The 13,479-nt window shown below is 37.8% G+C and overlaps 1 protein-coding gene across 1 annotated transcript in view; it reads right to left on the bottom strand.

Moving 5' to 3' along the window:
* The window catches only part of LOC117419782 (FERM domain-containing protein 4A), a 179,964-nt gene extending 167,643 nt beyond the window's left edge, over positions 1 to 12,321 (bottom strand). The window contains exon 1 of the mRNA XM_034032888.3: positions 12,029 to 12,321. Within this exon, the coding sequence (XP_033888779.3) occupies positions 12,029 to 12,073 (45 nt within the window). The 5' untranslated portion in view covers positions 12,074 to 12,321. The remainder of the gene's footprint in view (positions 1 to 12,028) is intronic.
* Between the last annotated feature and the right edge of the window lie 1,158 nt (positions 12,322 to 13,479).

The following is a 13,479-nucleotide window of genomic DNA, read 5'->3' as shown; positions in this document are numbered from 1 at the left end:
CAGTGACATCAAACAGTTCAACCATCAGAAACACCGCTTTTTGTACTGCTCCCCTGAAAACTTTTCTTTGGTGAAACCTGGTTGTTGCTTTTGTACACCTGCCTCTGTCACTTCTGCAACTGCTCATAATTTTGTATCCTACTGCACTATATACAGTTCTAAACTTTGAAGTCTTGTCTGACTGCCAAAGGATAGCAAAATATAGACTTTAAAGTTAAATGTTAAAAAAAATCTTCTGTTTATATCAACATTGTCTAATTTACTACAAGACAATACATGTACATGCATAGAATAAAGACAATCATAATTTGACATGCACTACCAGTGGGACTTGCAGGAGGCAGCATTGACCAGGATAGGTTTTATCAGGCAGGTTGTCACAGAAGCAGATTGACTGACACAAAATCAGCTGGGTAGTCACACCCAACTGTTAGGCTAAAGGCAGCATATAGACACCCCGCATCCTGATAATTGAATCACTCAGAACTGTAAGGTAAAAACCAGCATGCACCTGCTTGCCAGTCAGGATTGATTTACCACATTAATACCTTGAAACCACATTAATATCTTGAAATAGTCTTGAAAATAACGGTCATTTATCAAATGAGCTTACGTACTATTCACTGTTTATGCTTGTAGTCCAACTCAAAATGATCCCTTTAATAGGCATTTGGCACAACACCCCAGAACTGATGAGCTGTTCCTACCACTGACATCTGTAAGTCTGCTCTCCTTTCAATTCAATTTCAGCTCACCCCTCTCAGTTCATTAGATAACCCCAGTCTATAACCCAATCAACTTCTCAAATCACCAGTCTTTGTTTTGAAGGGGCCCTTGCATGAATTAGCAGGCAGAATAATGTAATCCCCCTAGGCCCAATCAAGCCCAATCAAGCCCTGTCAAATTCTGTTATTAGTGTAAACTCAGGAATAGGTTAGTTAATCTTGTGTGATTGTTGAGTGAGAGTGAATGTCACGTAACTTCCTGTGTGATCAAGAAGGGACAAAGTGAGAAAGAGAGAAGATAAAGAGATTAAGCAGATTGCCATTACTGTGTTCCCCTAAATGTGCCCTGTTGCTGTATGTGATACTTTGGATTTGTTAATGAGTGATTCAACTTGGTATCTACAGTCTCTGTCTCTCATTTCTTAATAGTGATTAGAATAAATACTAACACTGTTAGCAGTCAAAGCCAGTGTGTTGATACAGTATGTCAACCTATGAATACAGCAAACAAAATAACTTATCAGTACAGAGCCTTTGTACACTATGAGGTAATATGAGAACGCGAATATGGAGTTCTGATACAACAATTTTATAAATCATAATTTACTCAATTGTAACAATTTTTTTAAATGTCAAAGAAAAAAGATAATAATGCTTATATACTGTACATGTTTGATAAATTATGCTATAATCAATATTATACATTTTATTAATTATAAAAACTGATAATAACAATATAGTGTTATAACTTGCAGGGATGGGCAAATATCTAACTAGGAAATAAAAAACAGTGTTCCACAAATCTATTTAAAATACAAATAGAAAATATCAGTACTGCTGCAATCAGTAACATGTCAGTGACATGTACATTTCCATGACACATATCAATAGTATGTACTGAATAGTACAGAATAAGACTTAGCAATGGAATGTTTAATCACTATTTGATTTTTTCCAGATATAGTATTCTAAAAGTGTGAGATACAGTACAGACAGATGGATGAATATATACCCACAATCTGTTATTTTCAATAAATGCTTCTTTTTAAAATAAATGTAGAAAATGTATTTTGTAAATTGTAAAATATTTGTATACCCATTCTTGATAACATGTACATGTAACTAAGGCATTTATAAGAAAAAAAAACTTAGATACTACTAATGCGTCATTAAAATGATATAGTACAAAATAAATACTTTAAAAACACATTTATAGATGCTTTCAAAATGGATCCTTAGACTAACGTGTAAACAAATACCTGACACATGTAATTATGATGACATGTTTATCCAATAATCACTTTGGAGTCTTCTTTTAACAAATACTGTCTCAAAACCTTAGATGAGGATAAGAAGCCATTCCAAATACTTAGTTTAGCCAAACTGTACATGTACATGCTTTGCAGGTATGCTAAGGGTGAAAGAGCAAGATCTCCCCACTCGTGTTATAGTATTTGCTATTTCCAGATGCTTTTGTAGATAACAAAAAAAATGGTTATGCGGGAAACACTGGCTCAAAAAAATGAAATACTGACAAGAAACTTAAAAAAAAACAAAAAAAACAACATATTAGTGGAGTTCTTAGAGTAGCATCAAAACTAAGCTATGTATTAAGCTGCCTACATTTGTAAGCCAACATCAACTTCAGTTATGTTTTTTCAGCTTTGTTTTTAAAACTGCAGGGGTTGAGTTAAGCAGCTTAGCAATGAATGTGTTCTGCTCTGCACAACAGACCTTCCATCAACCCCCTTCCTGGCATCTAAATTATTTTTAAAAATGCTGAAGCTCATAAACACCATGTTATAATGTTCTTTTACATTCTCTTTTAATAATTCTGTAAATCTGTTTCTGTGAACTCCTACTCTGCTTCGTGTTTCTTTTTGCTGCATTTCTGGTCATTTCCTTAAATGGAATATTTATAGGTTTGAGGGTTAAACAAAAAAAAAAAGTTTACCATCATTGTCTGCTTTTTGGCTGCAGCTTGAACATTAAAATGATAATGCATCACCCTGCTCTTGCAAAGTAACCATATTTTCAGCCTCAGAACCTTGAAGGGCTAGGCGGTCCCAACACAAATTACCTCTGACCCCCACCATAGAGCTTTTTCATATGCATGGTCTTGGGCAAAATACTGGTATCAAGAAAATAAAAAAGGTTTTACTATTGTACATATGCTTCTGCAGTAAGTTGCCATCAGGGACGTCACTAGAGATTCATGGATAGGGGGGCTAAGCCTCTTTTAGGGGGGTCTGGGCATACTCCCCCAGGATTTTTTTTAAAGCCCCCAAAATGTCTTTTCATCATGTATTTTTAGAGTAACAATGGGTGTAAAATCTATCAAAATAAGGTTATTTTTGGTCAAGGTTGGCTAAAAGTATACCTGTCTCACAGTTTGTGTTAGACACTGATCTAATTAAATTCTATCCAAATAAAGAAATTAAAGTCCACTCTGTCCCCATCCATCCAACACCAACAAAAGGCACAAAAATGGCTATACTATGTAGCCAAAATACTTTTTGGATTTTATTTTGAGAGAGAGAGAGAGAGAGAGAGAGAGAGAGAGAGAGAGAGAGAGAGAGAGAGAGAGAGAGAGAGAGAGAGAGAGATGAGAAGATATGCAGGTCATATTATACCATTAGAAAAAAATCTTTATTTAAGTTTCACCCTTTTGTTAATTGTTGCTCAAAATTAACCCACTAATTCAGACACATGGAACATCTTAAACAGTATCATCCACAACGGAAGCAAAACTAAATTCAACTAATGAGCTAAATAAAATAACAAAAACTGAAAAATAATTAGGAATAAAATCTGATAAAAAAGTAAGATCCCAAACAAATATTACAACCTATATTACAGAACTGCTCCTACTACTTCTCTCTTTTGATGCTTATTTTGTGGGTGGACGCATCAAAGTGTACCTCCTATTTTTAAAGGTGGCAAAGCGGTCAATGACACTATTGTGGCTTAGTGGCCCAAGCACTTCACCCTCAATGGACATGGCTGCAAGCCTTGCAAGCCTTTTCTGACCCATTGTCTTACGCAACCAGGAGTGCAGCCGGCGCAGTGCACTAAAGGACCTTTCACAGGAGCAGCTGCTCACAGGGATTGTGAGGGCAACCTGAATGATTTCCTTCAGAGAAGGAAACATATCATCATCCAGCAGTGTGGAGTAGTGGTTAGGGCTCTGGACTCTTGCCCGGAGGGTCGTGGGTTCAATCCCCGGTGGGTACACTGCTGCTGTACCCTTGAGCAAGGTACTTTACCTAGATTGCTCCAGTAAAAAAACCCAACTGTATAAATGGGTAATTGTATGTAAAAATAATGTGATATCTTGTAACAATTGTAAGTCGCCCTGGATAAGGGCGTCTGCTAAGAAATAAATAATAATCATCCAGTAGGTTATGCACAGCAAGCATATCTTTGGGAGGACATCCAGCCTCTCTTTTCCGGGCAAGAAAGTTTCTGGCCACCAACATCTCTTCTGTTTTAACATCAATACCGTAGTGCTTGGCAAACTCAGTTAAGCATGATGTATCTAGGAAGTTTTTTGAGTTGGGGCTGCATGCCTGTATGTCTTTGAGCAGACCTGCATCTACAGTTGAGAATCGCTGGTCAAGCTCCCAAACCATCCTGTCCAAGCAGGGGAGCAACTCTGTTTTCAGTGTTTGGGAACATGACAATTCTGTGCCTAAACCCAAGGAGGTCTCCACCACAAAATCTCCCAGTTTCCTTTGTTTGCACTTTCTTGCTGCATCTGCCTCTGGAATATTGTGAATTTCACAGAGTGCTTTGCTTCTGTCATAAAGTTCTGTGGCAAATGCATCTGTGCGTTTGCCTATCATACAGTGTCACATACAGCTTGTTTGCCGAAACAAGCTTCTGCCAGGTCTACAGTCTCTTTCTGGAGGAACTTGTGTAGTCCCTCAGATATAGAAAGAAGGGACTGAAACATCAGTAGCAAATACACGGTGGAGAACTGATGAAGCTTTGCTCTCAGACCAACAGCCATGGGGGATCCAATGGCAGATGGACAATCAAAAACAGCAGTTAAAGTGTCCAGGACTGCATTTATGGACCGCAGCTGGCATCTCTCTCTCTCTCTGTTCTAACTTACCACAAATTCACATCATAGCCTATCTGCATGAATCCGTCCTGTCAGAGGCTTTTCCTGTCCGTTTACTGTTAGCTAGCAGTCTCAAGCCACAGAAGTAGCTAACGTTAACCAAAATGTTAGCTACAAGTAGGCCTATCAGTCACTAGCGCGTGCAGCAGCCTCTGCAGCAGCAGCCTCCCCCAGTTCCTAGTGCCCGTCCGGTAAGAAGTTTGAGATGCGATGGAATGGTTGACGAAAAAAAAAGAAATCACAGAGAAATATATTGACTGATATATTGATTTATTTAGGGGGGGCTAATGAATATTTTAGGGGGGCTAAAGCCCCCCTAAAATAGGCCTAGTGACGTCCCTGGTTTCCATTATACAATATTACAATTTCTATATGTCTGTCCATCTGTCTCTGCCTGTCACACTCAACATGGTGAACATGTTAAATGCTTTGTGTGTGCATATGATGTTATAAACCGCAAATAATATTTTAACTTAAACTATTCACAAAATAAGCCACTTGAAGAAAATATTTTTCTAGATAAGGTGAAGGATACATAAAATCACAGACCCCGATGTAGTTTACAAATAGCTAGTATGCAAGGAACAAAAAATCTACTTGCATGTCAAGCTCTCCACAATAATAACCTTAAAAGTAATCAATGTACTGTATATGTATAGATCAAAATGTTGTTTGAAATAAAACCTGAGAAATTATTCTACAGCAGTGATATACAGTATTTGCTTATATTTCTTGTCAAATTGGATGTGTTCTTGCAGAGCTCCACATGTCATTTTGGTCTAGACAGAACATGCTCTGCTCTCAGAAAAGTTTCTTCAGGGGACCTTCTTTGGTGCACCAGGAAATTACATCACAGGACACAGGAAAACACTGCAGTTTACTGCAAAGCTTGTTATAGTAAAGAAAACCGGGGTGTTTGGATGCAAGGGAGATATATCATGATTTTAATGTTCAAACCACAAGTAAGAGACTAAACATCATGTTGAGAAAAGATAAAAGATGCACAACACAAAGATAAGCAATCTGGTGTGATGATCGATCCATTCCTTGCTACAATAAGCAAATTAGAAACTGTATTAAGCTCCCAGAGTGAGGAACCAACATACATGTTGGACACATGTTCTAATGTACAAAGTGTTATCTTCACAAGACTTTAATGTATGACTTGATAAACTCTTACCTTAATTTAGCCCATGTATGCCAAATATAAATGTTGCCGGCTACCGTCAAGACTAGGCAAACAATTTAGAAGGAAAGATCAATATTACAGAAGCACCGGCTTAATGAAACTTATTCCCTCTTGTATCTGTTATCTGATTAACCTTCTACCTAAAAATCTGTACTGTAATCAAGAAAGGTACTGCATGATGCCATGATGTATTGTATTATATTATAAGCCTAGCCCAAGAGACCTATCACTTTTTTTTCATCCACCGAAAGAGAAGAACTACAGTTAGTGTGTTATGCTGGGGCTGGGTTAAAAAATGAAGACACCTTCTTCATCACCAACATCAGCACTAGCTGTTAATTAGCAACAAGCTTTGAGCAGGGACCACTGTGGAGCAGAGCAACCATCTTAACGAGGGGGACCAGAGGAGAGAAATACTGTAGAACAGATCAATATGGTGTCACCTGTTAGATGTAATATAATGAATAAAATCACATTTACTTCTCTTACTACTTATGTACTAATTGATAAAAAAGTATGTACTGTTTCTAATTTTGTCTGTAAGCCTGCAGCAAGTCCATAGACAAACACAACCCAGATAATACATTTTAAACAAAGGTACATAAAACAACAATTAGTCACATATGTTCAAGTTGTCTCGCTATAAATAGCACAAATCGATGGAGGTAAGCTGACATTTACATACAAACAAGTCAATGCTATTCTCAGCTAGTGACATTTATAATTGGAACTGTGGAAGGCATTATGAACAAAACATACAGGGCAAAAAACACCTATTGTATATCAGTTAATGGCACAATAAGTCTGATAATTTGGGTACAAAAATGTACTGTGCTATAACAGAGAAGAAAGCAAAACCACTCTCTTTTGTGTATTTAGTGTTCCAGAAAATTTGAATGAGATAAACTGGCTTTTATTCTGTTAACCTAATTTACTTCTCTGATACACATCACAATACTTTTAACCTAAAGCAGTCTAGAGGTCAAATCTAATGAACTCATCCTGTCTGGTATTATAATACCGTCTCCTTAGAGATTAGATGACATCTCATACTGTACTGTCTTTTAGCTATGAAAACATGCAATCAATACTGCACTGACCCCTCCCCACCTTACAGCCTGTAATAAAACCTGCATTTTCAATACTGGGCTGGGGTTTAAACTGTTATTGAAAACAGTGTCCAATATATCTTTAGCAGTCCACATTCTTTATGAATCCAGTAGTGTGATGAACTGACTAAATTACAAACATGTACTGTAGCAGTGCATGAATTGGATCAGAGATGTACTGTAGGTACATATCCTAAACCTTAAATGAATAATGTTTATGTGCCCTTTGAATCTGCAAAACATACATTTTGTTTTTAACTTTTTATCATCACGGCATATTTTCTTAATCATGTTTAATAAAGCCACCAGCAATTTTTCTGCTCAGTACCTCTTCAACCTGTTGACCAGCTATGTCCCCGCCCGCAAGCTGAGGTCCTCCGACTCTGGCCTGCTTGTTATCCCCAAGCAAAAGTGCACCACACTTGGAGAATGCTTGTTTAGCTTCATGGCTCCGACTCTCTGGAACTCTCGAGTATAACCTGCAAATGCGTGTGGAATCTGCTTCTGCTCCTGTCTGGAACTTGTGTTGCTGTTTGAATCAGCGTTGAAATAGGTAAGTGGATTGCAGTTTAATTGTTAGCGAGAATCGTTGCCTGCTAAAGGTAACCAGCCTGCACTTAAAAACTAGTAATTAAGTTATGTAACTGTGTTGGGGTGTGTTGAATTGTGAAGTTGATGCAAATTTAGTGTTAAGTATACGACTCCAAGCCTACAGGAGGATAGTATAAATTGGCAGCCGTTCTAAGCACCAGCTGTCTAAGGGCCACACGACCAAGGGCAGCCTGAGTTGTGGCAATCCGAGCGAGGACCTTTTCAAATCTCTCCCAGTGGCTACTAAAGACCTCATTCCAACTCTTAACATTAGCTGTATTTAAGTAACATTATAAAGGTGGTGTTTTAATTAGGTGATATACTGTTTGTGATTAGTACCAGGTGAGTGATTAAATTGAATAGAGGTTGATTTGCAATTTGATTGGTTTCCACACAGCGTTTTGTAGTTGTGTGATCCCATTGAAGTGCATTGAAACTATTGTATTGCTTCAGTATTGTCTTTAGCACAGTTTAGTATAATAGACAGCTAACCTATTTGTGTGCCAGCACGAGGCGGCAGCCAACCGAACAGACTCTCTACCCAAGACCCGGGAGTCTAGCTGTGGGAGTCCAGCGAGAAGAGGCTGTTGGAGAAAATCCAAACCTAGCAGCGCTCTGGAAGACACCAACTACTAGACAGGTCTGTGCCCTCCCCCCACCACTCCTACTCCCACTGCTACTGTACCTATCTGTCTCACCTGTCCTGCTATGACTATCTCTCACATACCTGTTATTCTATCCTCTCACTCCCGTCCTTTGTCCTCTCTCTGCCACTGCTCCCCTAACCCCTCTAACCTCATCCCTCTGCCTCTCCCCCCCTCTCACTCTCTCCCCTCCCGCACTCTGTCTTGTGCCCTCTGGAACTATCACTCTTCTGCTATCAAAGCGGATTTCATCTCTGCCTTTGCTTCCTACCTCTCTCTCGATTCCCTTGCTCTCACTGAAACCTGGCTCTCTCCTGATAACACTGTAACTCCTGCTGCCCTGTCCTCTCTCCACGTCCTGTCCCATACTCCACATCTCACTGGACGGGGAGGTGGGACTGGTCTTCTCTCAATATAGCACTCTGCCTTTAATGCACTTTAACTTGCACTTATCTGCTCCCTATTTTACTGTATTTAATTCTGCACTTAACCCAATCTGTAGTATTTTGTATTTCACTTGCACTCGTGTCTAACTCTGATGTAACTATCAACACTGTTATCTGCTCTTGAACTGCCCCAGGACACAATGGGACAAGAACGACTAAAGAACTTGGCGATTCTAAGGGAATCGTGAAGGCACTGGAGAAGAATCCCCACTGGCATGACCATGTGATTGACCATTTTACATCTCAGAAGGAGAGAAGGGCAGACTTTATTAACAAATAAAGGTAAGACAACTAGTCATTTTTACATATATTGATTGTTTTGAAACATATGGTGAAGTGACATGTACTAAACTTGTTCTCTTTGCAAGATTGTATGTGGATTGTGACTTTGCTATTTGTGCTATCTTTCTATTATTAACTATTTTGATACCGTAATTGTGTTTACAAGTATGGAAGCCCATTTCCTCCAGTATATTAATTACAATGTGTTCAGTTTATGGTACTTTGTTTATGGTTTTATGTGGTTTGTGTGACCAGATGTCATATCTTTATTTAAAAATGTTTTTGATGTTTTGCATTTTCGTTACATTTGTAATTTTAAAAACTTAGGAAAACAAGTCTATTAACTGTTAAAGTTTCATAATTAGAAGGATATATATATATATATATATATATACACACACACACACACTCACTCTCTCTCTCTCTGTATATATATAAAACCCAACTCCCTTACAATGTGCGTCCTCTGTGTGTCAAGTGACCAGCTGTCACTGCTTAACATGCACAACTGAGACAATTTTATTGACTCTACACCAGAATTAATGTAGTTCTGAATAATGTATATGCTGAAATCAATCTTTTCATCTTTTCATACGCTCCAACATTTTAAAACCTTCTGCGGTTCAAACCATTTAGGTTTTCAGGCACATTTGGTCTCATTTCAAATACAGGTTTAAGAGCAATCGACACAAAAAAAGACAACTAAGACACTAGGGGCTGTTGAATCAGATTCCATTATAGAAAACTGCAAACTGGTTAGCGGCTACCACAACTCAACATGGGTGTTCTCAATAGTTCAGAAAGCTCTGTTCCACTGTGCACTTTAAGAATACTGTATTTCCAAATGACTAATACAAATTCACCCATTGACAATCTGGCATTACATACTAATATTCTGGCATGGAATCATCAGCAGATGCTTTTATTTAGACAATGGGCAGGCAGGAAGTGAAAAACCTTTTTTTTCATATCATAGAACAGAAGTGTGGAAGCCTAGAATTTGAATGTACAGCTGACAACACTCTTCCATATTTTCTTTTTAATTAGAAAATGTAGCATCCCTCAGTATAGTGTGTCTCTCCTATTGATTCACAATCACCAGAATAAACTTATCAGCATAGGTTTCTTACCTTTTAGAGAAATGTATAGGTTTCTTAATTGAAACATTTAGTTGGATGTCAATCTTATGTTATGACTTCAGGAAAAATTCTCCAGTAAGGACCTACATTAGGTTCTTTATAGCTTGTTTTACTCAAATCAGAAAGACTTTTAGTGATCTAAGACCATAATACAAATAAAAAATAAATGAAATAAAATACAGTTTAAGAACTGCAGTTATTTGAGAAATAGGAATAAACCTCTAACAGGTTTAATGAAAAATAGTCCTGCTGAACCTAACATCCTTTAAACAGTCTGTTATTAAACGTGAGCCATCTGTGTTCTTTATTGTCATGATATAAGATTCACATCCATGTTTCTCACTCCCACCATCATCCCACTGAGTCAAGCAAAGCCTCTAAACTTGCACAATTAACAGGTTTCATAATGTTTAAATGACAAACCCATGTGAGTGAGTGATTTATTACGGAATTCAGTGTGATATAGTATAAGTTCAACACATTTTAAATAAAGACAGTAGTTCACGTGAACTAATTTCTAATTCTTCAGAGCAATATATAAAATCCAATTACTTTCACCTCACAGACCGTATTCAGCCCAGGTTTAGCCAGACTTCAAAAGATGTAGCGGGACTTGGGGATGTGTGTTTAAGGTGTTGGGATAGGAGGTGGCATGAACTTAATGTTAAATATTTTTGAATAAGAGATCTCTAAACATAGTAATGCAGCTAAATATATTGTATTACTGAGTGCATTAAAAAGGCTTCAAGGATATATGAGAGATAAAAGCATAACAAATTCAAAACTATTTAAAGCACGTTTGTAATAAAAATATATACAGTAGTGCTTTTGTCTGCACATTAATACTGGATTGCGTACTGCAGACTGTAGATCCCTGGATACCAACACTCCATGATACTATGCAGGTAACCATAGCAACATACAGTGCTGACAGGTGCAAAAGCCAGGTACAGCAACACAGTCAGCAAGCTGCATCATTATCAGCCCAAAAGAAAATAGCTCTTAATCCTGACAAGTAATATCCTCAGTTTTTACAAGCCCCAAACCATAAACCAATGTTGAAAAGCAATGTTGATCACACAGCACACTCCACATATGCCACAAAGTTGTCATTAATGTCTTGAATTGAAATAAATGAAGCCTGGAATTTTGAATCTACAAGCAAAAAAGACTTAGAGGCCGTTAACCATGTCCTGTCAAAACAAAGCAGTTGTTTTGTTAACCAGTCAGCCTGGCAGAAAAAATAACATCAATGAGTTCTGTACTATGGCTGCTCATTACCAAATGCTTACAACATCTTTTTCGGTCAGGTGAAACTAGAAATGCAAATGCTGCCTTAGTATGCTTTTTTGTTTAGCTGGCTTTCAAGCCTTTATTGGAATTTCAAAGCTATTCAGCAGTATTTATTTAAACATAACTGGGACAACTTATTTTCTTTTTTTCACTGAATATGTTTCTCATTTTATAAGCTACACATTAAATTATTATATTTGAATTATTTATTTCTATTACAGATATGTAGGTATACATTAACGAGAAGAAGAAGAATACAGCACAGTCTTTGTAAAATGCACTGTTTAATCGATATCTGTTCCGTTTGTAAATCTGTATGTTTTTGTTATGGCATTCTAGATAAACACTAACAGTATATAAAAATATACATATTGAAAAGGGATTTTAAGTACCTTAAGCAGTAAACAAACCATGCACACCCCATTACCACAACAGTATATAAGCATTTCTTACCAAGGCATGTAAAACATTTAAAAGTACTTACCATTAACAGACTAAAGGCAGAATCAGGCATAAGCTGCACAGCCATGGTCTTTCCCCCTTGATAGCCGATGGAATACAAGCAACTTCACACTCAGCGAGCCCCTGGCCTTGTACTTTAGCACAGCTTCCTTACACCCACAGCTTGCTGAAATAAAAGAAGCAGCCAAAAGCAAGATTTTATTTTGTCTTCCAGTCAAGCTGTGCCCCAGAATCTAAAATCAGAAGCTGGGCCTGAAATTATGAATTTCATATCTTGCAGCTTACACTACAAATAAAAAAAAAAACCTGCAGCAGCAGAGTAGGTTAGAAAGCCAGCAAGAGATTTACTGGAGGAAAAAAGCAGCCTGCGAGGAAAAAATCAGCCCGCCCATTCATGATGAACATAGAAATCATATCAGGCACTGCATGGCTGCTTAGAATATAAGCAAACACACCTCAACGCACTTAATATAATTGTTCTTTTAACCCTCAGAGAGCTACAGCAGAGCTGCCAAGCTGTTAATCCTGACTGAGCAAACAGGATAAATTATTTAAAAATAGCAATTGCAAGATGTTCTTGCTCCTGCCATTCTCCCAAGAAAAAAAAAGAACAGAAAAAAGGAATGTGTGTGTATTCATTAACAGTATGGAATTGAACAGACACAAGAGCGAGCACACACTATATTAAAAACACAATAGCATGTGGGTATGCAACTGCTACAGTACTACTACCTGCTTCTCATCTGCATAGAAATCGGGTTATGCAGTGAGACCCTTTCACCGTTGCCAAAAATCTGTTCCCTGTTGAACTAGGTTAGAAAGCAGCATGCTCCCTCTTGGGATAACACAGTTACTCGAAACATGCAATTACACAGCTGATTTTCTGTTAGTGCTCCCATCACACGAGCTGTACCAGCTGCACCGCGCAGACCAGCACCCATCCCCCTCCCCACAGCTCTACAGGACTCCATGCTACCAATCCCAACAGAGTTTTTCTCAACCTCTGCAGACTCACAGGGCTAATTATGCTGACACGGGGCTGTTAGGACACAAAGACAAATTAGTCCTGAAAATTGTTAAGTACGGAGTTTCTACTGTAGAAGGCCAGCAATGAAACCAAAATAAAAAAAAGATACAGTTGTCTAGACATACAACATTGTTATCTTCCTAGTTTGTCCAGGAATACTTATGGGGCAAATGCTAAGCTTCAATACCTCTTATCTGAGGTAAATAACTGATCTTTGGAGGTTGGAACATATCTAGAGTTACAGCCCAAAGTCAGCTGATTTTTTTCTTTTCTTTTACATACCAGCAATAGCTCCTTGGTATTTATGTAGTCATTTGTTGTTAAGAGGTTTGACAAGGATATTATACAATGGCTGTTTTTTAGTGAGCAATGCTGAATGTGACTTATTTTTTGTGACATGCTGATATTACTGGTAATTCTTTTTTAAATCATGTGTCGTGTATTTT

This window comes from Acipenser ruthenus, chromosome 14 (genome assembly GCF_902713425.1).
Source record: "Acipenser ruthenus chromosome 14, fAciRut3.2 maternal haplotype, whole genome shotgun sequence".
NCBI lineage: Eukaryota > Metazoa > Chordata > Actinopteri > Acipenseriformes > Acipenseridae > Acipenser > Acipenser ruthenus.
This window is presented reverse-complemented; position numbering and strand designations above follow the sequence as displayed.